The sequence below is a fragment of the Nicrophorus vespilloides genome, unplaced genomic scaffold (assembly GCF_001412225.1).
Source record: "Nicrophorus vespilloides isolate i.1.1-1 unplaced genomic scaffold, Nicve_v1.0, whole genome shotgun sequence".
Taxonomy (NCBI): domain Eukaryota; kingdom Metazoa; phylum Arthropoda; class Insecta; order Coleoptera; family Silphidae; genus Nicrophorus; species Nicrophorus vespilloides.
The window spans coordinates 226368-248931 of record NW_017096594.1 but is presented as its reverse complement, the minus strand read 5'-3'; the positions used below and the strand labels follow the sequence as shown (position 1 = coordinate 248931).

Here is a 22564-nt window from a genome sequence, read left to right as displayed (position 1 = left end):
ACTTTATTTGTAATAATATTTATTTTATAGAGATACTTGTTATTCACGTTTAATAACAATTTAATATAAAATTGTACAAGATTATACAGAAATAGCAAACATCAATAAGTGCTTCATCATAATCTTATCTCTTCAAATGCAGCGTTTTAAAATAAAAGAGGATTGCAAATTACGTTTCAGTTGATTGACGAAGATGATCAAGTTATTATTGTTATTGGTTGTAGCATATTTGCTATATTACTTCTTAGTAAAACCTTACAGATTTTGGAAAGAAAGAGGAATTAAATATGTCAAACCATTACCGATATTCGGTAATATCTTTGAGAATATTATCCAACGTAAATCGTTGGCAGAGATCTTCAAATCATTTTACGATGAATTTCGAGATCAAAGGTAATATGATAAAACAACTTAATTAAAATTAATTAATATTTTACAGATATTGTGGAATGTATCAGTTCATGAAACCGGTGCTTGTAGTTAACGATATTGAACTTATGAAGACGATAACGATTAAAGATTTCGATTATTTCACGGATCATGTGAATCATTCACGAGAGGAGGTGGATCGTCTTTGGAGTAGAAACTTGTTTGCTATGATTGGTAAATACAATAATATTAATGATACTGAAATTCAATTTTTAAATGTTTTGTTGGTAGGTGAACCCTGGCGCGATATGCGAGGAACCTTGAGTCCTGCTTTTACGGGCAGTAAAATGCGTTTTATGTTTTCCTTAATGAACGAATGCGCTGAGAATTTTGCTGCTTACTACCTGAAAGAAAATAAAGAACTTATACAATTAGAAATGAGAGATACTTATACTAGAGTTACGAATGATGTGATTGCTAGTTGTGCTTTTGGCATAACGTGCGATTCTTTGAAGGATAAAGAAAATGTGTTTTATGTAAAAGCGAGGAAAGCTTTCGATTTTTCAGGAATTCGTCAAACTATCTTTATATTATTCAACACCTTACCAAGGTTGATGAAGGTAAAGTTTTTTCTATTAATTAATAAAACTTGTATCATGTTTCATAGTTTTTGGGTTTAAAAATAATCACCGATGAAATGGGTATTTTTTTTCGTGGTGTAATTGATGAAAGCATAAGGATACGTGAGGAAAAATGTATAAGCAGACCGGATATGATCAATTTACTCTTAGAATCGAGGAAAGGAAAAATGAGTGAAGACGGTAAAAATGTTGTTGATTCGTTTGCTTCAACCGAGGAATATAGTTTGGGGATGAAAACAAAAAATATTGAAATGACCAACGAAGATATAACAGCCCAAGCTTTGATCTTTTTCTTAGGCGGATTTGACACAACATCTTACGTTATGTGTTTTTTAACTCACGAATTAGCTTTAAATAATGAAATTCAGGAAAAACTAAGAGAGGAAATCAATTCAACTTGGAAAAATTGCCAAGGAAAGTTAACGTACGAAGCTTTGATAGGAATGACGTATTTGGATATGCTTATTTCTGGTAATATATTGAAAACTACATTTTATATCCACTTAATAAATTGATTATTTTTTTAACAGAGGTTCTTAGGAAATGGCCACCTTTTCCATTTTTAGATAGAATTTGTACCAGAGATTACACTATTAAAGCAACAAGACCAGAAGAAAAGGATTACCATTTGAAGAAAAATGATATAATAGTTTTTCCCATGTTTGGAATTCACAGAGATCCTGAATTTTATCCGAATCCTGAGGTATTCGATCCTGAACGGTTTTCAATTAAGAATCGAGCAAAAATAGTACCTTCTTCTTACATACCCTTTGGTATTGGACCCAGAAACTGCATTGGTATTTCAAGAAATAATAATTAAAATTACAAATATAACAAAAATATTTCCAGGATCTAGATTTGCTCTGTTGGAAAATAAGGCTACGATTTTCCATTTAATTAGAAATTTTCAGGTTGTTCCAACTGAGAAAACTTCAATTCCAATGGTCGTTAGTAAAAAGCAATTCAATATTTCTTCGCAACACGGATTTTGGGTTGGACTTAAAAGATTACCAGCTTAGATTTTTTGATTATCATATTTAATTCTTAATATATAATAAATTACAATACAATTTATATACAAATGATGATAATAAGAAATAAACTTTTTTATAATACTAATATGGAGATGTTTGACCACGCATACTTATTAGAATCTTCGTAGTAAAAGCACAGACTGAGCAACTCTCACAAAGTATATTCACAAGACAATAAAACACAGAGAAATAAAGAGAGGACAACTCATCAACAACTACCTTTACCACCTTGAACATTCCTGCATTGTCTGCAGCTTGGGTCTATCCATGAGCATCACTCCTTTAGACGTATGACAAATGTGGTTGTTGATCATTCTTGCATCGTCTATAATTTGAGACTATCTACAAAAATATTTCCTGACTTCCCAAAAAAGGACTTTACAGTGCTAATTGCTCCTGCATTGTCTACCAAATTGGTAGCGCAAAATATTCTAAGTGTGTTAAACTTTAGGGAATAAATGTAAATTTATATCTTAATGTTTCTAGGTAGCAATTCTTTAGTTATAAAGAGGTAGAAGCAAATCTTGTTGGTGAAATTCTGAAGAGCCCAGAGAGTAACAATATATATAATCTAGAATGTATATACTGATAACAAATGCTTTGATAGAAGACATTTTAAATTTTGGACATAAATATTTATAATAAATAATTTCCTAGTTGTAATCATTTCGTTCACGTGTAGATAGAAAATATATTGAGATTAAGTGAATAACAACGTTGATTTTTTATAATAATCTTATCATGTTTGTTTAAATTGGCTGAGAATTGTAAATTACTATTTAGATGAATAGCAAATATGATTCAGTTAATATTATTGGTGGTTTTTACGTATTTTATGTACTATTACCTGTAGAAACCATCAACTTTATGGAAAGAAAAAGGAATCCAATATATTGCCGATATTTGCAAATGTAATACAACAGAATTTATAAAATCGATTTACGATAAATTGAAACACCAAAAGTAATACAAAACAAGAATTAATTTAATTAGAATTGTGAAAAGTCAGGATTATATAATGTGTGTCAACAAAGTTCCAATAATAAGATTTACATTCTTTTTGGTGGAACATAATTTGCCAATTTTCTTTTATTGTTTCCTCATTTCATTAGTTTTTGACAGTAAACATATTAAATGATCGTTTGGTTCCTTTGGAGCAGTCAAATTGATAACATGATTTTTTTTCATGCATTTCAGCTTTGGATGTGGTTTGTGCTGGTTCATCCACGATCCATTTTTCATCACCAGTGAAGTGATGATTCATTGCATTTAAGATGGATATTGATTGTTTGTGTTAAGTTAATATTTTTCAATTCATGCGAATTTCAAGATTCTTAACAAGTCCAAGATATTTAGTGGCATCTTTCAAATGACAAAAGGAAAAAAATCATAACATTTAACGAACTTCTTCAAAACAAACATAACAATACATATTTGTGAAAAAAGTCGCAAAAACAAGTTCATAAATTATTTACAGAAATGTTAAGCAATTACTAATGAAATCATCAATATGTGTAAATAATATAAATATTTTGTTTATTTATTGCGATGATTGACACTTTACATATCATAAAATTTTTATAAATTTATTTTCAATAAATATTTTTTGTTATGTACACAGAGGTGAAACAAACAGTAAATAAATATATAATAATCTTATCAATGTTTATTTAAATTAACCGAATTTATAAATTATCATTCAGTTGAATAACAAACATGATTCAATTAATATTGTTGGTGGTTTTGTCGTATTTGCTGTGCTATTATGTATTAAAACCTTACACTTTTTGGAAAGAAAGAGGAATTCAATATGTTCAACCAGTACCTATATTTGGAAATGTATTTAGAAATATTATACAACAAAAATCCTTAGCAGAAATAGTAAAATCGATTTACGACAAATTGAAACACCAAAGGTAATATAAAACAATAATTAATTTAATTTGACTTAATGTAAAAATGTGATGTAGATATTCAGGAATGTATCAATTCATGAAACCTGTACTCTTAATTAATGATATTGATCTTATTAAGAAGATTACGATTAAAGATTTCGACCATTTCACGGATCATGTGAATCATGCACGTGAAGATGTGGACCGTCTTTGGAGTAAAAACCTTTTTGCTATGACCGGTATTTATTAATGAATGTTAAATGATTTTAATTAATTACATTCTTTCTTAGGTTCAACGTGGCGTGATATGAGAGGAACTTTGAGTCCTGCATTCACAGCCAGCAAAATGCGCTTTATGTTTTCTTTAATAAACGAATGCGCTGAAAATTTGGCTTCTCATTATTTAAAGAAAAATGAAGAACTTATTGAAATAGAAATGAGAGATACTTACACGAGAGTTTCAAATGATGTAATCGCCAGTTGCGCTTTTGGTATAAAATGTGATTCTTTAAACGACCCTAATAATGTGTTCTACGTTCGAGCTAGTAAAGCTTTTGATTATTCTGGTATTCGTCAGTCCGTCTTTATTTTGTATCACAGCGTTCCTAAGTTAATGAAGGTAAGAAAGTATTTATTATAAAAATAATTAATACAGTATTTTCTTGATAGTTTTTGGGTTGGAAAATATTTGACGATGAGATGGGTACATTCTTTCGTGGAGTGATTGACGAAAGCATAAAAATACGAGAGGATAAAGGTATTGTCCGTCCAGATATGCTTAATTTATTGATGGAAGCTAAAAATGGAAAATTAAGTGGAGAAAGTAACAAAAATTCAGTTGATTCATTTGCGTCAACCAACGAATACAGTTTGGGAAAGAAAATCACAAATATAGAATTGACTAACGAAAATATAACAGCACAATGTCTTATTTTCTTCAATGCCGGATTTGACACTACTTCCTACGCAATGTGCTTTTTGACGTACGAATTGGCTTTGAATGGTGAAATTCAGGATAAACTCAGGGAAGAAATCATTACCACTTGGAAAAAATGCGAAGGAAATGTGACTTATCAAGATTTGATTGGTATGACGTATCTGGATATGGTTATTAGTGGTAATATTATATATATGTAATAATTGCTGATTATTTTATTCTAATTGTATTATTAGAGGTTCTTAGGAAATGGCCACCTGTTCCTTATATTGAGAGGCTATGTACAAAAGATTATACTATTGTAGCAACTAGACCAGATGAAAAGGATTATAAAGTAAAGAAGAACGATTTTGTTTATATTCCAGTGTTTGGAATTCATAGAGATTCAAAATATTATCCAAATCCTGAGAAGTTTGACCCAGAAAGATTTGCAGTAGAGAATCGAGAAAAAATGTATCCTAGTACTTATCTACCCTTTGGTTCTGGACCTAGGAATTGTATAGGTATAACACGCGTAGGGTATGATAGTGTCAAGAATTATATAACAATTTTTTTTCAGGATCTAGATTAGCCATTCTAGAAACGAAAGTCACGATTTTCCACTTATTAAGAAATTTTCAAGTATTGCCAACAAAGAAAACTTCAATTCCTATGGTGATTAGCAGGAAGCAATTCACTGTATCTTCGCAACATGACTTTTGGCTTGGACTGAAAAGATTATCTTCATAGATTAGTATAATTCAATTGATATAGAATGATTTCTTAATTTATTTATCATTTATTACATATTACATATTTTTAGAATATAAATAAAATTAGTAATATTAAGAAACGTAAATATATTAAATGTGTTAAAAGTCGTAAACATACAATGACTAATTAATAATCATATAAGTATTTCGTAATATTCTTATCGTTGCAAGTTTTGCGTTTTAATTAATAAGCAAGGACAACGTAAATTAATGTTTAGTTTATTAGCAAAGATGATTCAGTTAACATTATTACTAATATTTGTTATATTACTATTTAGTGAAATTTTTCAGTTTTTGGAAAGAAAAAGGAATTATCTATGTCCAACCAATACCGTTTTTTGGCAACTTATTTTCTAATATAATCCAACAGAATTCGATAGGAGAAACCATGAAATCTATATATGACAAATTTAGAGAATCTCGTGAAGATGTGGTCATTATGTAGAACAAGACTATTTTAGCTATGACTGGTTATTATTATGTAAGTGAAAAATTATGATATTTATTGATTTTTCTTGTTGAAGGTGAGTCCTGCCGTGATTTGCGAGGAAAGTTGAGTCCTTTTTTTACTGGTAACAAAATGCGGTTTATGTTTACATTACTTAACGAGTGCGCTGAGAATTATTTTGAATTTAATTTGAAGAAAAATCAAGATGTTATAAAACTGGAATTGAAAGATTCATTTTGTTAAAAATGACGCATTTGCCAGCTGCGCTTTTGGGATCAAATGCGATTCTTTGGAAGATAGAGATAATTTGTTCTACGTTTCAACTAGAAAAGCTTTAAATTTCTCGGGTATTCGTCAATCAATTTTCATCTTATTCAACACTTTCGAGGTGTTATTGAAGAAAATATTAAAATGCGCGAGGAGAAGAAGATAATGCGACCCGATATGATTAATATACTGTTGGAATCTAGGAATGGAAAATTATGTGAGGAGAGTAATAACGAATTGGTTGATTCGTTTACTTCAACAAACAAATATAGTTTGAGTATGAAAACTAACAATGTTGAGTTGACCAACGAAACTATAACAGCTCAAGTTTTGATCTTTTTATTTGCTGGATCTGACACGACGTCATACGCAATGAGTTTTTTGTCGTTTGAATTAGCAATGAACAATAATATTCAGGATAAACTTAGGGAGGAAATTAACGCAACTTGGAAGGAATGTAAAGGAAATTTAACTTATAAAACTTTAATTAGTATGACGTATATGGATATGGTTATTAGTGGTAATAAATTGATTAATACCTTTTCTATTAAAACATTGATTAATTTTTGAACAGAAGTTCTAAGGAAATGGCCCCTTTTCCATTTTTGGACAGAAGATGCAACAAGGATTATACAATTCAAGCTACAAAACCAATATTTTGGCAAATAAAACCATGCTTTTCCATTTAATAAAACATTTTCAAATTGTCCCAACAGAAAAAACTTCAATACCCATTGTCATTAGCAAGAATCAATTAAATGTTTCGTCGAATCGCGGATTTTGGTTTGGTTTAAAAAGATTATCATCTCAGCCTTAGTATTGTATAGTATCTTCAATATTTAACAGTTGTGACACTACATGATAATATAAATATATTGAATAACTAAAATTTACGTCAAAAACAAGAATGAAATAAACATGTTTTCTCTCCCAATAAAATCTGAACGTTCATTGCTTAAAATTAATTTAAATACTAACAATTAATACTTCGGACTTTGAATAAAGTGTTGTTTCTTTTTAGGTTGTTATCAGTGCATTAAAGATAAATATTTTTTTTGTAAGCTATATTATTGAATATTAATCAAGAACTGCGGCTTATCAAATCTCGTGACGAAAGAGATTAAGAAGAAGCATATATAATGTATGTTACACACATTGTAGAAGACACATTTGCAACTCGATGATGATACTGTTAGCATTGATTTTGGTATTAATAGCATTGCTTTATATTTACTTCATATTACCGCATCAGTATTGGAAAAAGAAAGGTCTTCAACATGTGGAACCGACGCCAATCTTCGGAAGTCTTTACGAAAACATAATAAGAAGCAAATCTATAGCAGATTTGATTGAAAGTTTCTACAAACAGTTGAAGCAGTACAGGTAAATATTATAGCTTGTTTATTTCTTACTTATACAATAAATTGAATGATTTAAAAAAAAATCAAAATAGTACATAATTGACAAATATTATAAGTCTTTAATTCATCTAAATATAACTAGGTGTAACTAGGTGTAACTTGATATAATTAGGAATGACTAGGTAGGACTAGGTATAACTAGTTATCATTAGGTATGATTTGGTATTATTAAGTATAACTCTGTAAAACCATATATAATTTTTATATAATGATTATTTTCAGATATTCTGGTTTATACAATTTGACAACACCAATTTTGCTAGTCAATGACATAGATTTGATCAAAACCATAACCATCAAGGACTTTGATTATTTTACTGACCATATGAACCATGCAAAGGAAGAAGTCGACCCTTTGTGGAGCAGAAATATTTTTGCTATGATTGGTATGAATAAATTTGTTGGATTTGATAAAATTTTAATTTTTACTTTTAGGAGAGCCTTGGCGCAATATGAGATCAACACTAAGTCCAGCATTTACTAGCAGCAAAATGCGTTATATGTTCAATCTGATTAACGATTCTGCCGAACACTTTGCAGAATTTTACTTGAAACAGAATAAAGATATAATTTCTTTGGAAATGAAGGATGCTTACACAAGAGCAACTAATGATATCATAGCAAGTTGCGCTTTCGGAATACAGTGCGATTCCTTGAATGATAGTCAAAATGATTTCTACGTCAAAGCTCGAAATGCCTTCGATTTCAGTGGTCTTCGTCAATACATATTCTTTATGTACAATACTTGTCCTAAACTAATGAAGGTATTTATATTTAATTATCTTTAAACTGTTGATTTATATTAATTATTTATTATTTGGTTAGATGTTGGGCATTAAAATATTTTCCGATGAAATGGCCAACTTCTTCAGAGGTATCATCAATGAAACCATTGATGTGCGTGAGAAAAATGGAATCGTTAGACCTGATATGATTCATTTACTCGTGGAAGCGAGGAAGGGAAAATTGCACGAGGATACGAGCACCACGGAAGATTCCTTTGCTGCAACTGAAGAATATAGTATAAATAGGAAGATAACCAACATTCAAATCAGCAACGAAGATATTACAGCTCAAGCTCTGATTTTCTTCTTAGGTGGCTTCGATACAACTTCATTTCTTATGTGTTTCTTAGCTTACGAACTGGCTGTTAATCCAGACATCCAAGATAAGTTGAGACAAGAAATTGAAGATACTTTGGAAGACTGTAATGGCAAAGTTACTTACGAAGCTTTGATGAAGATGAAGTATTTGGATATGATAATATCTGGTACTTAAAGATAATGTTAATATTTTATTTAAGTAAATTAATTGATTGATTTTCAGAGGTTTTACGAAAATGGCCACCTATATCAATACTTGATAGGATATGTACGAAAGATTATACAATTAAAGCTACCAGAAGCTATGAGCAAGATTACCAGATAAAGAAAAAAGATGTTATATGGATTCCAGTATTTGGTATTCACAGAGATCCTGAGTTTTATCCTAATCCAGAGATGTTTGATCCAGAAAGATTCAGCCTAGAGAATCGTAGAAATATCAACGCGTCTGCATATTTACCATTCGGAAGTGGTCCTAGAAATTGCATTGGTATATTGTAATAGTATTTTTGAGTTATTTATGCTATATTTTTGTACGTTTTAGGATCAAGATTTGCAATTATGGAAAATAAATCTATTATATTCCAGTTGTTGAAAAGATTCAGTATTGTTCCAACAGAGAAAACTGAGATTCCTTTGAAAATAAGTCCAAAGCATTTGAATGTTACTGCTAAAAATGGATTTTGGCTTGGACTTAAACGATTATAAATTGTACATACATTTTGGTAAACTATACATTTCAAAAGTTGAAGTTTTTCTTATTATATTGATATTTCAAAATCATTATAAAAAGGTACGCTTAATTTTTCAGATTATACTACAACTATAAATATTAAGATGAATGAACTTAGCTAGGATCTATTACTTGTAATTGTACTCTTTGTATATTTATTTTGAAATTAATTAGTTAAAAATATTATAATTTTTAAAGGCAAATATGTAAATAACTGATTAAAAATATTAATAGTATGATTATCTTAATGTTTGTAAAAAACAATTATTTTATTTTTATAATTAAAATAAATTAATTAATTACTTGTCAAAATGATTCAATAGCAGAAATTAAAACTCTCCCAATTCAAGTTACAAGTAGGAATCAATTCAATGTATTATCGCATCACAGATTTTGGTTTAGATTTAAAAGATTTTAGTAGTTACGTCAAATACAAGACCGGAACAAACATGTTTTTCTCTCTTGTATTAATATCTGCATGATTATCGCTTCAATTATGCTGCATAACTGTGACTTATCACGCTCGTGACGAAAGAGATTAAGATGAGGCATATATAATGTATGTTACACACATTGTAGAAGACACATTTGCTAGTCGAATATGATTCTGTTAGCATTGACTTTAGTATTAGTAGCATTGCTCTATATTTATTTTGTTTTATCGCATCGATATTGGAAAAAGAAAGGAATTCAACATGTGGAACCGACGCCTATCATCGGAAGTCTTTACGAAAACATGACTAGAAGCAAATCTTTAGCAGATGTGATTGAAAGTTTCTACAAACAGTTGAAGCAGTATAGGTAAATATTATAGTTACTTAATTTCTTACCTATGCGCTATATTCAATGATTTAAAATAAATATAAATACATAAATAACAAATATTATAAGTATTTAATTCATCATAAATGTCCTTGCTTTTTCAAGAACTAAGTATAACTAGGTGTAACTAGATATAATTAGGAACGACAAGGTATGACTAAGTATAACTAGCTATAATTTGGTATGATTTAATATAAATGTGTAAAATTATATATAATTTTTATATAATGATTGTTTTCAGATATTCTGGATTATACAATTTGACAACACCAATTTTGCTAGTCAATGACTTAGATTTGATTAAAACCATAACCATCAAGGACTTTGATTATTTTACTGACCATATGAACCATGCAAAGGAAGAAGTCGACCCTTTGTGGAGCAGAAATATTTTTGCTATGATTGGTATGCATTTAAATTTGTGGGATTACATAACATTTGAATTTTTACTTTAAGGAGAACCTTGGCGCGTTATGAGATCAGCACTAAGTCCAGCATTTACTAGCAGCAAAATGCGTTATATGTTCAATCTGATTAACGATTCTGCCGAACATTTTGCAGAATTTTACTTGAAACAGAATAAAGATATAATTTCGTTAGAAATGAAGGATGCTTACACAAGAGCAACTAATGATATTATAGCAAGTTGCGCCTTCGGAATACAGTGCGATTCCTTGAATGATCGTCAAAATGATTTCTATGTGAAAGCTCGAAAAGCATTCGATTTTAGTGGAATTCGTCAATACATATTCTTTTTGTACAACTCGTGTCCTAAATTAATGAAGGTACTTAACATTATTTTTTAAATATTGATTTATTTTGATTATTTTGTTAGATGTTGGGCATTAAAATATTTTCCGATGAAATGGGCAACTTCTTCAGAGGTGTCATCAATGAAACCATTGATGTGCGCGAGACAAACGGAATCGTTAGACCTGATATGATTCATTTACTCCTGGAAGCGAGGAAGGGGAAATTGCAGAAAGATACGAGCGCAATGGAAGATTCCTTTGCTGCAACTGAAGAATACAATTTAAATAGGAAGACAACCAACATTCAAATTAGCAATGAAGATATTACAGCTCAAGCATTAATTTTTTTCTTTGGTGGCTTCGATACAACTTCATATCTCATGTGTTTCTTAGCTTACGAACTAGCTGTTAATCCAGACATCCAAGATAAGTTGAGGCAAGAAATTCAAGATACTTTGGAAGACTGTAATGGCAAAGTTACTTACGAAGCTTTGATGAAAATGAAGTATTTGGATATGATAATATCTGGTACTTAAGGATAATGTTAATATTTTATTTAAGTAAATTAATTGATTGATTTTCAGAGGTTTTACGAAAATGGCCACCTGCGCCTGTACTTGATAGGATATGCACGAAAGATTATACTATTAAAGCTACCAGAAGCTATGAGCAAGATCTCCAGATAAAGAAAAAGGATATTATATGGATTCCAATATTTGGAATTCACAGAGATCCTGAGTTTTATCCTAATCCAGAGTTATTTGATCCAGAAAGGTTTAGTCCAGAGAATCGTAGGAATATCAACGCTTCTGCTTATTTACCGTTCGGAAGTGGTCCTAGAAACTGCATTGGTATGTTATAATAGCAAATTTGAATTATTTATGTAATATTTTGTTTGTTTTAGGATCAAGATTTGCAATTATGGAAAATAAAACTATTATATTCCAATTATTGAGAAGATTCAGTATCGTTCCAACAGAGAAAACTGATATTCCTCTGAAAATATGTCCACAGCAATTGAATGTTACTGCTAAGAATGGATTTTGGCTTGGACTTAAACGGTTATAAACTGTATACATTTTAATTAATCATATAGTTCTGTTTTTTAATTGCATTTATTTTGTAAAATCTTCATAATAATACAAAAAAGGATAAACTGACTAGCTTCCTAGAAAATAGTAAGTACTTTGTAGTAACTACTTAGTGTTACATACTTTCAGATTATATAATACAGTTATAACTAGTAAGATGATTGCACTTAGCTACCATCCATTACTTGTTAATGTAAAATAATTGTATTATTTTTATAATTAAAATAAATAAATAGTGAGCTTATTTCTTATCTATACGTTATATTTAATGACTTTTAAAAAATCTAAATCTTCAGAAGAACTCTGCCGTTATATGAGATCAACATATAATGGACAGCTCAGCATTTACTAGCAGCAAAATGCGTTATATGTTCAATCTGATTAACGATTCTGCCGAACACTTTGCAGAATTTTACTTGAAACAGAATAAAGATATAATTTCTTTGGAAATGAAGGATGCTTATACAAAAGCAACTACTGATATCATAGCAAGTTGCGCTTTCGGAATACAGTGCGATTCCTTGAATGATAGTCAAAATGATTTCTACGTCAAAGCTCGAAATGCCTTCGATTTTAGTGGTTTTCGTAAATACATATTCTTTATGTACAATACTTGTCCTACAGTTATGAAGGTATTTATTTTTAATTATCTTTAAACTGTTGATTTATTTTATTTATTTATTATTTGGTTAGATGTTAGGGTTTAAAATATTTCCCGATGACATTGCTAATTTCTTCAGAAGTGTCATCAACGAAACTATTCATGTGCGTGAGAAAAATGGAATCGTTAGACCTGATATGATTCATTTACTCGTGGAAGCGAGGAAGGGAAAATTGCACGAAGATACGAGCACCACGGAAGTTTCCTTTGTTGCAACTGAAAAATATAGTTTAAATAGGAAGATAACCAACATTAAAATCAGCAACGAAGATATTACAGCTCAAGCTGTGATTTTCTTCTTAGGTGGCTTCGATATAACTTCATATCTTATGTGTTTCTTAGCTTACGATCTGGCTGTTAATCCAGACATCCAAGATAAGTTGAGACAAGAAATTCAAGATACTTTGGAAGACTATAATGGCAAAGTTACTTACGAAGCTTTGATGAAGTATTTGTATATGATAATATCTGGTACTTAAAGATAATGTTAATATTTTGTTTAAGTAAATTAATTGATTGATTTTCAGAGGTTTTACGAAAATAGCCACCTATATCAATACTTGATAGGATATGTACGAAAGATTATACAATTAAAGCTACCAGAAGCTATGAGCAAGATTACCAGATATTCACAGAGATCCTGAGTTTTATCCTAATCCAGAGATGTTTGATCCAGAAAGATTCAGCCTAGAGAATCGTAGAAATATCAACGCTTCTGCATATGTACCATTCGGAAGTGGTCCTAGAAATTGCATTGGTATGTTATAATAGTATATTTGAATTTTTTATACTATATTTGATTTGTTTTAGGATCAAGATTTGCAATTATGGAAAATAAAACTATTATATTCCAGTTGTTGAAAAGATTCAATATTGTTCCAACAGAGAAAACTGAGATTCCTTTGAAAATAAGTCTAATGCATTTGAATGTTACTGCTAAAAATGGATTCTGGCTTGGACTTAAACGATTATAAATTGTACATACATTTTGGTAAATTATACATTTCAAAAGTTAAAGTTTTTTTTTATTATATTGATATTTCAAAATGATTATAAAAAGGTACGCTCAATTTTTCAGATTATACACTTCATCTATAAATATTGACATGAATGAATTTAGCTAGGATCTTTTACTTGTATTTGTACTATTTGTATATTTATTTTGAAATTAATTGGTTAAAAATATTATTTTGAAAAGACTGTTTAATGCTACTAAAGTCTTAGGGCAATGAAATGAATCAAAGTGGTTAACAGACGATATTTTTCGGATATGTTTAGAAAAATTAGATTCGACAAAAATCGTTTTCTGGTTTAATTGAAAGTATTTACAATAATTTAATCATTCCAGGTGATTTAAGAAATTTAAATTAATTTATTTAACAAAATATTAATAAAAACAATAATTGATGAGATTTGTTATTAACCTGAAACAAGATAATAATTTAATTCCTTTGGAAATGAAGAGAGCTACAAATGATATCATTGCAAGTTGCGTTTTAGTTTTGCATTAAAAGTATTGAAATAGAAATACGCAATAAATATTATTATCTAAAAATACATTTCATATCACCATAACATTATTAACGCTGTGCATGATAAAAATTAAAGAAAACAAAGATTATATTCAATAATTGAAGCAATTAACACAAGACAGTTGAAAATCAAAGATGATTGTGTTAACATTGTTTTTAATAGTATTAACATTCCTTTATTATTATTTTGTGTTAGCTAATCAATATTTGGCAAAGAATGAATAGTTAGACCAGATGAGATTGATTTAATTTTGTAAGCAAGGAATGGAAAATTGCAGAAGACTGTAAAACAATCATTTGATGTGATAATATAGTTTGAACTAAAATGACTTATGCAGATATAACAAGTTTTAATCTTCTTCATTGATACAATTTCTTATCATCTATATTCCTTATCTTATAAACATGCAGAAAATCTTGAACAAGGAATGTTGATAAATAATTTTTAACGGTAAATTTTGGAATAACTGATTAAAAATATTAATATTTTGTAATTAAAATAAATAAATTAATTACTTGTCAAAACGATTCAATAGTAGAAATTAAAACTCTCCCAACTTTAGTTACAAGTAGGAATTAATTCAATGTATTATCGCAGCACAGATTTTGGTTTAGTTTTAAAAGATTTTAGTAGTTACGTCAAATACAAGACAGGAACAAACATGTTTTTCTCTCTTCTATTAATATCTGCATGATTATCGCTTGAATTATGCTGCATAACTGTGACTTATCACGCTCGTGACGAAAGAGATTAAGATGAGGCATATATAATGTACGTTACACACATTGTAGAAGACACATTTGCTAGTCGAATATGATTCTGTTAGCATTGATTTTAGTATTAGTAGCATTGCTCTATATTTATTTTGTTTTATCGCATCGATATTGGAAAAAGAAAGGTATTCAGCATGTGGAACCTACGCCTATCATCGGAAGTCTTTACGAAAACATGACTAGAAGCAAATCTTTAGCAGATTTGATTGAAAGTTTCTACAAACAGTTGAAGCAGTATAGGTAAATATTATAGTTACTTAATTTCTTACCTATGCGCTATATTCAATGATTTACCATAAATGTCCTTGCTTTTTCAAGAACTACGTATAACTAGGTGTAACTAGATATAATTAGGAACGACAAGGTATGACTAAGTATAACTAGGTATAATTTGGTATGATTTAGTATAACTGTGTAAAACTATATATAATTTTTATATAATGATTGTTTTCAGATATTCTGGTTTATACAATTTGACAACACCAATTTTGCTAGTAAATGACTTAGATTTGATTAAAACCATAACCATCAAGGACTTTGATTATTTTACTGACCATATGAACAATGCAAAGGAAGAAGTCGACCCTTTGTGGAGCAGAAATATTTTTGCTATGATTGGTATGCATTTAAATTTGTGGGATTACATAAAATTTTAATTTTTACTTTTAGGAGAACCTTGGCGCGTTATGAGATCAGCATTAAGTCCAGCATTTACTAGTAGCAAAATGCGTTATATGTTCAATCTGATTAACGATTCTGCCGAACATTTTGCAGAATTTTACTTGAAACAGAATAAAGATATAATTTCGTTAGAAATGAAGGATGCTTACACAAGAGCAACTAATGATATTATAGCAAGTTGCGCTTTCGGAATACAGTGCGATTCCTTGAATGATCGTCAAAATGAGTTCTATGTGAAAGCTCGAAAAGCCTTCAATTTTAGTGGTATTCGTCAATACATATTTTTTTTGTATAACTCGTGTCCTAAATTAATGAAGGTACTTGTCATTAATTTTTTAAATATTGATTTATTTTGATTATTTTGTTAGATGTTGGGCATTAAAATATTTTCCGATGAAATAGGCAACTTCTTCAGAGGTGTCATCAATGAAACCATTGATGTGCGCGAGAAAAACGGAATCGTTAGACCTGATATGATTCATTTACTCCTGGAAGTAAGGAAGGGGAAATTGCAGAAAGATACGAGCGCAATGGAAGATTCCTTTGCTGCAACTGAAGAATACAATTTAAATAGAAAGACAACCAACATTCAAATTAGCAATGAAGATATTACAGCTCAAGCATTAATTTTTTTTTTTGGTGGCTTCGATACCACTTCATATCTCATGTGTTTCTTAGCTTACGAACTAGCTGTTAATCCAGACATCCAAGATAAGTTGAGGCAAGAAATTCAAGATACTTTGGAAAACTGTAATGGCAAAGTTACTTACGAAGCTTTGATGAAGATGAAATATTTGGATATGATAATATCTGGTACTTAAAGATAATGTTAATATTTTATTTAAGTAAATTAATTGATTGATTTTCAGAGGTTTTACGAAAATGGCCACCTACGCCTGTACTTGATAGGATATGCACGAAAGGTTATACTATTAAAGCTACCAGAAGCTATGAGCAAGATCTCCAGATAAAGAAAAAGGATATTATATGGATTCCAATATTTGGAATTCACAGAGATCCTGAGTTATATCCTAATCCAGAGTTATTTAATCCAGAAAGGTTTAGTCCAGAGAATCGTAGGAATATCAACGCTTCTGCTTATATACCTTTCGGAAGTGGTCCTAGAAACTGCATTGGTATGTTATAATAGTAAATTTGAATTATTTATGTAATATTTTGTTTGTTTTAGGATCAAGATTTGCAATTATGGAAAATAAAACTATTATATTCCAATTATTGAGAAGATTCAGTATCGTTCCAACAGAGAAAACTGATATTCCTCTGAAAATATGTCCACAGCAATTTAATCTTACTGCTAAGAATGGATTTTGGCTAGGACTTAAACGGTTATAAACTGTATACATTTTAATTAATCATATAGTTCTGTTTCTGTTTTTTTATTGCATTTATTTTGTAAAATCTTCATAATAATACAAAAAAGGATAAACTAGCTTCCTAGAAAATAGTAAGTACTTAGTAGTAACTACTTAGTGTTAAATACTTGCAGATTATATATTACAGTTATAACTAGTAAGATGATTGCACTTAGCTACCATCCATTACATTAATGTAAAATAATTGTATTATTTTTATAATTAAAATAAATAAATAGTGAGCTTATTTCTTATCTATACGTTATATTTAATGACTTTTAAAAAATCTAAATCTTCAGTAGAACTCTGCCGTTATATGAGATCAACATATAATGGACAGCTCAGCATATACTAGCAGCAAAATGTGTTATATGTTCAATCCGGATTACTTGAAGCAGAATAAAGTAATAATTTCTTTGGAAATGAAGTATGCTTACACTAGAGCTACAAATGATATCATTGCATGTTGAGTTTTCTGTAAGTTAAATCACGTAAAGCCTCTGATTACAGATGATTTCGTCAATTCAACAACATAAACGCGACTTATCATGCATGTTACGAAAGAGATTAAGAAGGAGTATATATAAGAGTATATATGTCTTCCACACATTGTGGAAGACACATTTGCTACTCGAATATGATTTGGTTAGCATTGATTTTAGTTTTAGTAGCATTGTTTTATATTTACATTGTACTACCGCATCGATATTGGAAAAATAATGGTATTCAATATGTAGAACCAACACCTATCTTTGGAAATTTTTACGAAAACTTGATCAAAAGAAAATCTTTTGCAGATTTGATTGAAAGTTTCTACAAACAGTTGAAGCAGTACAGGTAAATATTATAGTTAGTTAATTTCTTAATTATTATAAAACTTTAATTCGTCATCAATTGGAAATCTCTTTGCTTTTTTATGACTAAGTATAACTAGGTGTAACTAAATATAATTAGGTATGATTAGGAATTATTTAGTATATACCTAGAACTCTAAAACTATTAATTTTTTTATATTAATTTAATTTTTTTTTTCAGATATTGTGGTATATACAATTTGACAACACCAATTTTGATAATTAATGACTTAGATTTGATCAAAACCATTACCATCAAGGACTTTGATTATTTTACTGACCATATGAATCATGCAAGGGAAGAAGTAGACCCTGTGTGGAGCAGAGGTCTCTTTGCTATGATTGGTATGTATTTAAATTTGTTATATTACATTATATTTTAATTTTACTTTTAGGAGAACCATGGCGCGATATGAGATCAATACTAAGTCCAGCATTTACTAGTAGCAAAATGCGTAATATGTTCAATCTGATTAACGATTCTGCCGAACATTTTGCAGAATTTTACTTGAAACAGAATAAAGATATAATTTCTTTGGAAATGAAGGATGCTTTTACAAAAGCAACTACTGATATAATAGCAAGTTGCGCTTTCGGAATACAGTGCGATTCCTTGAATGATAGTCAAAATGATTTCTACGTCAAAGCTCGAAATGCCTTCGATTTCAGTGGTTTTCGTAAATACATATTCTTTATGTACAATACTTTTCCTACAGTTATGAAGGTATTTATTTTTAATTATCTTTAAACTGTTGATTTATATTATTTATTTATTATTTGGTTAGATGTTAGGGTTTAAAATATTTTCCGATGACATTGCTAATTTCTTCAGAAGTGTCATCAACGAAACTATTCATGTGCGTGAGAAAAATGGAATCATTAGACCTGATATGATTCATTTACTCCTGGAAGCGAGGAAAGGAAAATTTCAGAAAGAAACGACCATCATGGAAGATTCTTATGCTGCAACTGAACAATACAGTTTAAATAGGAAGACAAACAAAATTCAAATCAGCAACGAAGATATCATGGCTCAAGCTTTGATTTTCTTCTTTGGTGGCTACGACACAACTTCATTTCTTATGTGTTTCTTAGCTTACGAACTTGCTGTAAATCCAGATGTACAAGAAAAGTTGAGGCAAGAAATTCAAGATACTTTGGAAGTCTGTAATGGAAAAGTTACTTACGACGCTTTGATAAAAATGAAGTATTTGGATATGATCATTTCTGGTACTTAATGCTAAAGTTCAATTGAAAGTTTATTAATTGATTGATTTGTAGAGGTTTTACGAAAATGGCCACCTGCGCCTTTACTTGATAGGATATGCACGAAAAATTATACAATTAAAGCTACCAGAAGCTATGAGCAAGATTACCAGATAAAGAAAAAAGATGTTGTATGGATTCCAGTATTTGGAATTCACAGAGATCCTGAGTTTTATCCGAATCCAGAGATGTTTGATCCAGAAAGGTTCAGCGCTGCGAATCGTGGGAATATCAATGCTTCTGCATATTTACCTTTCGGAAGTGGTCCTAGAAACTGCATTGGTATATTGTAATAGTAATTTTAAGTTATTTATGCTACATTTTTGTACGTTTTAGGATCAAGATTTGCAATTATGGAAAATAAAACTATTATATTCCAGTTATTGAGAAGATTCAGTATTGTTCCAACAGAGAAAACTGATATTCCTATGAAAATAAGTGTAAAGCAAATAAATGTTACTGCTAATAATGGATTTTGGCTTGGACTTAAACGTTTATAATTTATATACATTTTAATAAATCATATATTTTTAAATTTTAAAACCGAATATTATTTCATTTTTTACTAAAGTTAGATTGAGTAGCTTAATAAAGCCTAAAACAAGTAGAGAGTATTGTTTATTTCTATTAAAATTTGTAAGTAATTTTCAGATTTGAATTTTAAAATCAACAAGAAAAAGTAAATACGTCAATAATGAGAATACATATTTTTTTGTAAAATCACAGTCGTCTCTAATCATATATTTCCTTGACATTTGAACTTTTGATAAATTCAAATAATCTGGTTAATCAGGAAATGCAGCTTATAAAAAACATTTCACATCACAATAACATTATTTACACTGTGAATGATAAGAATTGAAGAAAACAAAGATTATATTATAGCAATACTTAACACAAGACAGTTGAAAATGAAAGATGATTGTGTTAACATTGTTTTTAATTGTAATAGTATTGCTTTATTACTACTTTGTATTACCTAATCAATATTGGGCAAAGAAAGGAATTCAACATGCTAAACCGGCGTTATTTTTCGGAAGTTTTTACGAAAATTGGATTAGACGAAAATCGTTTTCTGAATTAATTGAGAATCTTTACATGCAATTTAAACATTACAGGTGATTATGAAATTTTAAATTAATTTATTTAAAAAAAAAATGTTATAATATTTATGTTTTTTTAAGATATTCTGGTATTTATAATTTGACAAAACCAATTTTGTTAGTTAATGACATTGATTTGATTAAATTGTTAACAATCAAAGATTTCGAGTATTTCACTGATCATATGGCTTATGCAAGGGCTGATGTCGATTCTTTATGGAGTAAAAATATCTTCGCTATGAGAGGTATAAGTTTGACCTAATAAAATATCAAAAATTGTATTATCTTTTTCAGGTGAATCTTGGCGTGATATGAGAGCAACGTTAAGTCCAGCATTTACAGGCAGCAAAATGCGTTTTATGTTCAATTTGATCAACGATTGTGCAGAAAAGTTTGCTGAATATTACCTGAAACAAGATAATGATATAATTTCGTTGGAAATGAAGGATGCTTACAGTAGAACTACAAATGATATCATTGCAAGTTGCGCTTTTGGAATACAGTGCGATTCCTTGAATGATCGAGAAAATGAATTCTATGTTAAATCACGTAAAGCCTTTGATTTCAGTGGATTTCGTCAGTTCAACTATTTCTTATACAATGCGTGTCCTAAATTAATTAGTGTAATTAATTGTATTATTTTTTATTATTATTAATTGTAATATTTAATTTTTTGGATTTTAGGTTTAAAAGTATTTACAGATGAAATTGGAGACTTTTTCAGATCTGTCATTAATGAAACTATTGATATGCGTGAGAAGAAAGAAATCGTTAGACCTGATTTGATTAATTTACTTTTGGAAGCAAGAAGTGGAAAATTGCAGGAGGAAAATACTGCTGTAAAAGAATCGTTTGCTGAGACGAAGGAATATAGTTTGAATAAGAAAATTAATAAAATTAAAATCACCAATGAAGATATAACAGCTCAAGCTTTGATCTTCTTCGTCGGCGGCTTTGATACAACTTCATATCTTCTATGTTTCTTATCCTATGAACTTGCTGTTAATATTGATGTACAAGAAAAGCTGAGAAAAGAAATTCAAGAAACTTTGGAAGAGTGCAATGGAAAATTGATTTATGTTGCTTTAATGAAGATGAAGTATTTGGATATGGTTATCTCTGGTAATTTTGTTTTAATTCTAATTTTCTTATAAATATCAATGATTTGATTTTTAGAGGTATTACGAAAATGGCCTGCAGCTGCCGTGATTGACAGAATATGCATTAAAGATTACACAATCAAAGCAAGTAAAAGTGATGAGAAAGATTACTTGGTAAAAAAGAACGATGTCATATGGTTTCCAACATTTGGTATTCATAGAGATCCTGATTTTTACCCAAATCCTGGAGTTTTTGATCCAGAAAGGTTTAGTGCAGAGAATCGTGGGAATATCAATGCTTCATCATATATACCTTTTGGTACTGGTCCTAGAAATTGTATTGGTAAGTAGTAATGAAATAATTATAACTTTATTATTATTATTTTGTAAATATTTTTTAGGTTCACGATTTGCAATTTTAATAAACAAAGCTGTAATTTTTCAATTGTTGAGAAGTTTCAGTATAATTCCAATTGAAAAAACTGTTATTCCCCTGAAAGTAAGTGCCAAGAATATGGCCATAACTTCTGAAAATGGATTTTGGCTTGGACTGAAACGACTATAAGTTTTTGTATACATCTTAATAATACGTAGTCTTTCTTTATTTATACTTATTTGATGTCATAAGATTGTGATTGTTTTTATAATTAGAAGTTATTGATTACACTAACAATTGTTTGTAGATTAATTAACTAATTATAAGAAGTTGTATAAAAGCTATACATAATAAAAAGTAACTTTTAGTTTGTGAATTCGGTATTAACAAAATTATGTTTATACGTAAGAAAATATATCAAATCTTTCATCATTTGATATATTTATACTACAATAATATTATAGTATCACATTATGTAATTGTAATAGGTTCAATGTAGTTCAATAAACTTTGCATATCTGTGACGTATGTAACTATTTGATTCTAATAAGTTCAGTGTCATCAGACTCAATTATAGTA

At 29.3% G+C, this 22564-nt stretch overlaps 10 protein-coding genes across 11 annotated transcripts; all 10 read left to right on the top strand.

Annotated features, from left to right (window-relative positions):
- Positions 1-193: 193 nt before the first annotated feature.
- Positions 194-2067, top strand: LOC108557497 (cytochrome P450 9e2-like). The gene is made up of 6 exons (XM_017914025.1): positions 194-393; positions 440-603; positions 661-989; positions 1037-1481; positions 1541-1807; positions 1860-2067. Exons 1-6 carry the CDS (start codon positions 194-196, stop codon positions 2027-2029), a joined length of 1575 nt encoding a protein of 524 aa, XP_017769514.1. The 3' UTR covers positions 2030-2067.
- Positions 2068-3760: 1693 nt separating this feature from the next.
- On the top strand, positions 3761-5606 carry LOC108557462 (cytochrome P450 9e2-like). The gene is made up of 6 exons (XM_017913968.1): positions 3761-3960; positions 4015-4178; positions 4230-4558; positions 4609-5056; positions 5113-5379; positions 5436-5606. Exons 1-6 carry the CDS (start codon positions 3761-3763, stop codon positions 5603-5605), a joined length of 1578 nt encoding a protein of 525 aa, XP_017769457.1. The 3' UTR covers position 5606.
- A 351-nt stretch (positions 5607-5957) lies between these two features.
- LOC108557467 (cytochrome P450 9e2-like) lies at positions 5958-7190 on the top strand. 2 transcript variants are annotated; one of them, XM_017913974.1, is made up of 5 exons: positions 5958-6098; positions 6153-6200; positions 6272-6296; positions 6715-6863; positions 6918-7190. In XM_017913974.1, the coding sequence occupies exons 1-5, from the start codon at positions 6092-6094 to the stop codon at positions 7010-7012; spliced, it is 324 nt and encodes a 107-aa protein (XP_017769463.1). In that variant the 5' UTR covers positions 5958-6091; the 3' UTR covers positions 7013-7190. The 2 variants fall into 2 exon arrangements, with proteins under 2 accessions (XP_017769463.1, XP_017769462.1); XM_017913973.1 differs by lacking the exons at positions 5958-6098; positions 6153-6200; positions 6272-6296 and having other exon boundaries at positions 6323-6863.
- A 169-nt stretch (positions 7191-7359) lies between these two features.
- Positions 7360-9709, top strand: LOC108557486 (cytochrome P450 9e2-like). Its single transcript, XM_017914012.1, has 6 exons — positions 7360-7726; positions 7987-8150; positions 8200-8528; positions 8590-9034; positions 9091-9357; positions 9412-9709. Exons 1-6 carry the CDS (start codon positions 7524-7526, stop codon positions 9573-9575), a joined length of 1572 nt encoding a protein of 523 aa, XP_017769501.1. The 5' UTR covers positions 7360-7523; the 3' UTR covers positions 9576-9709.
- Positions 9710-10135: 426 nt separating this feature from the next.
- Positions 10136-12473, top strand: LOC108557487 (cytochrome P450 9e2-like). Its single transcript, XM_017914013.1, has 6 exons — positions 10136-10401; positions 10664-10827; positions 10879-11207; positions 11258-11702; positions 11759-12025; positions 12079-12473. Exons 1-6 carry the CDS (start codon positions 10202-10204, stop codon positions 12240-12242), a joined length of 1569 nt encoding a protein of 522 aa, XP_017769502.1. The 5' UTR covers positions 10136-10201; the 3' UTR covers positions 12243-12473.
- Positions 12474-12594: 121 nt separating this feature from the next.
- LOC108557448 (cytochrome P450 9e2-like) lies at positions 12595-13405 on the top strand. The gene is made up of 2 exons (XM_017913955.1): positions 12595-12897; positions 12959-13405. Exons 1-2 carry the CDS (start codon positions 12595-12597, stop codon positions 13403-13405), a joined length of 750 nt encoding a protein of 249 aa, XP_017769444.1.
- Positions 13406-13558: 153 nt separating this feature from the next.
- Positions 13559-13900, top strand: LOC108557447 (cytochrome P450 9e2-like). The gene is made up of 2 exons (XM_017913954.1): positions 13559-13683; positions 13737-13900. Exons 1-2 carry the CDS (start codon positions 13590-13592, stop codon positions 13898-13900), a joined length of 258 nt encoding a protein of 85 aa, XP_017769443.1. The 5' UTR covers positions 13559-13589.
- Positions 13901-15246: 1346 nt separating this feature from the next.
- LOC108557488 (cytochrome P450 9e2) lies at positions 15247-17468 on the top strand. Its single transcript, XM_017914014.1, has 6 exons — positions 15247-15472; positions 15687-15850; positions 15902-16230; positions 16282-16726; positions 16783-17049; positions 17103-17468. Exons 1-6 carry the CDS (start codon positions 15273-15275, stop codon positions 17264-17266), a joined length of 1569 nt encoding a protein of 522 aa, XP_017769503.1. The 5' UTR covers positions 15247-15272; the 3' UTR covers positions 17267-17468.
- Positions 17469-17904: 436 nt separating this feature from the next.
- On the top strand, positions 17905-19906 carry LOC108557484 (cytochrome P450 9e2-like). Its single transcript, XM_017914011.1, has 6 exons — positions 17905-18123; positions 18322-18485; positions 18536-18864; positions 18926-19370; positions 19422-19688; positions 19743-19906. The coding sequence occupies exons 1-6, from the start codon at positions 17924-17926 to the stop codon at positions 19904-19906; spliced, it is 1569 nt and encodes a 522-aa protein (XP_017769500.1). The 5' UTR covers positions 17905-17923.
- A 512-nt stretch (positions 19907-20418) lies between these two features.
- On the top strand, positions 20419-22324 carry LOC108557446 (cytochrome P450 9e2-like). Its single transcript, XM_017913952.1, has 6 exons — positions 20419-20431; positions 20599-20754; positions 20804-21132; positions 21187-21631; positions 21686-21952; positions 22011-22324. The coding sequence occupies exons 1-6, from the start codon at positions 20419-20421 to the stop codon at positions 22172-22174; spliced, it is 1374 nt and encodes a 457-aa protein (XP_017769441.1). The 3' UTR covers positions 22175-22324.
- Positions 22325-22564: the final 240 nt, after the last annotated feature.

Excerpts from the sequence above, each read along its gene's own strand:
- LOC108557497 (XM_017914025.1), top strand. The coding sequence starts at position 194 with ATGATCAAGTTATTATTGTTATTGGTTGTAGCATATTTGCTATATTAC. Across the intron at positions 604-660 it reads AAACTTGTTTGCTATGATTG|GTGAACCCTGGCGCGATATG; the intron begins GTAAATACAATA and ends TTTTGTTGGTAG. Across the intron at positions 1,482-1,540 it reads TTTGGATATGCTTATTTCTG|AGGTTCTTAGGAAATGGCCA; the intron begins GTAATATATTGA and ends TTTTTTTAACAG.
- LOC108557462 (XM_017913968.1), top strand. The coding sequence starts at position 3,761 with ATGATTCAATTAATATTGTTGGTGGTTTTGTCGTATTTGCTGTGCTAT. Across the intron at positions 3,961-4,014 it reads GACAAATTGAAACACCAAAG|ATATTCAGGAATGTATCAAT; the intron begins GTAATATAAAAC and ends AATGTGATGTAG. Across the intron at positions 4,559-4,608 it reads GCGTTCCTAAGTTAATGAAG|TTTTTGGGTTGGAAAATATT; the intron begins GTAAGAAAGTAT and ends TTTTCTTGATAG.
- LOC108557467 (XM_017913973.1), top strand. The coding sequence starts at position 6,488 with ATGCGCGAGGAGAAGAAGATAATGCGACCCGATATGATTAATATACTG. Across the intron at positions 6,864-6,917 it reads TATGGATATGGTTATTAGTG|AAGTTCTAAGGAAATGGCCC; the intron begins GTAATAAATTGA and ends ATTTTTGAACAG.
- LOC108557486 (XM_017914012.1), top strand. The coding sequence starts at position 7,524 with ATGATGATACTGTTAGCATTGATTTTGGTATTAATAGCATTGCTTTAT. Across the intron at positions 8,529-8,589 it reads CTTGTCCTAAACTAATGAAG|ATGTTGGGCATTAAAATATT; the intron begins GTATTTATATTT and ends TTATTTGGTTAG. Across the intron at positions 9,358-9,411 it reads TGGTCCTAGAAATTGCATTG|GATCAAGATTTGCAATTATG; the intron begins GTATATTGTAAT and ends TGTACGTTTTAG.
- LOC108557487 (XM_017914013.1), top strand. The coding sequence starts at position 10,202 with ATGATTCTGTTAGCATTGACTTTAGTATTAGTAGCATTGCTCTATATT. Across the intron at positions 11,208-11,257 it reads CGTGTCCTAAATTAATGAAG|ATGTTGGGCATTAAAATATT; the intron begins GTACTTAACATT and ends TTATTTTGTTAG. Across the intron at positions 12,026-12,078 it reads TGGTCCTAGAAACTGCATTG|GATCAAGATTTGCAATTATG; the intron begins GTATGTTATAAT and ends TGTTTGTTTTAG.
- LOC108557448 (XM_017913955.1), top strand. The coding sequence starts at position 12,595 with ATGGACAGCTCAGCATTTACTAGCAGCAAAATGCGTTATATGTTCAAT. Across the intron at positions 12,898-12,958 it reads CTTGTCCTACAGTTATGAAG|ATGTTAGGGTTTAAAATATT; the intron begins GTATTTATTTTT and ends TTATTTGGTTAG.
- LOC108557447 (XM_017913954.1), top strand. The coding sequence starts at position 13,590 with ATGTTTGATCCAGAAAGATTCAGCCTAGAGAATCGTAGAAATATCAAC. Across the intron at positions 13,684-13,736 it reads TGGTCCTAGAAATTGCATTG|GATCAAGATTTGCAATTATG; the intron begins GTATGTTATAAT and ends GATTTGTTTTAG.
- LOC108557488 (XM_017914014.1), top strand. The coding sequence starts at position 15,273 with ATGATTCTGTTAGCATTGATTTTAGTATTAGTAGCATTGCTCTATATT. Across the intron at positions 15,473-15,686 it reads AAACAGTTGAAGCAGTATAG|ATATTCTGGTTTATACAATT; the intron begins GTAAATATTATA and ends GATTGTTTTCAG. Across the intron at positions 15,851-15,901 it reads AAATATTTTTGCTATGATTG|GAGAACCTTGGCGCGTTATG; the intron begins GTATGCATTTAA and ends TTTTACTTTTAG.
- LOC108557484 (XM_017914011.1), top strand. The coding sequence starts at position 17,924 with ATGATTTGGTTAGCATTGATTTTAGTTTTAGTAGCATTGTTTTATATT. Across the intron at positions 18,486-18,535 it reads AGGTCTCTTTGCTATGATTG|GAGAACCATGGCGCGATATG; the intron begins GTATGTATTTAA and ends TTTTACTTTTAG. Across the intron at positions 19,371-19,421 it reads TTTGGATATGATCATTTCTG|AGGTTTTACGAAAATGGCCA; the intron begins GTACTTAATGCT and ends ATTGATTTGTAG.
- LOC108557446 (XM_017913952.1), top strand. Across the intron at positions 20,755-20,803 it reads AAATATCTTCGCTATGAGAG|GTGAATCTTGGCGTGATATG; the intron begins GTATAAGTTTGA and ends TATCTTTTTCAG. Across the intron at positions 21,133-21,186 it reads CGTGTCCTAAATTAATTAGT|ATTTTAGGTTTAAAAGTATT; the intron begins GTAATTAATTGT and ends TTAATTTTTTGG.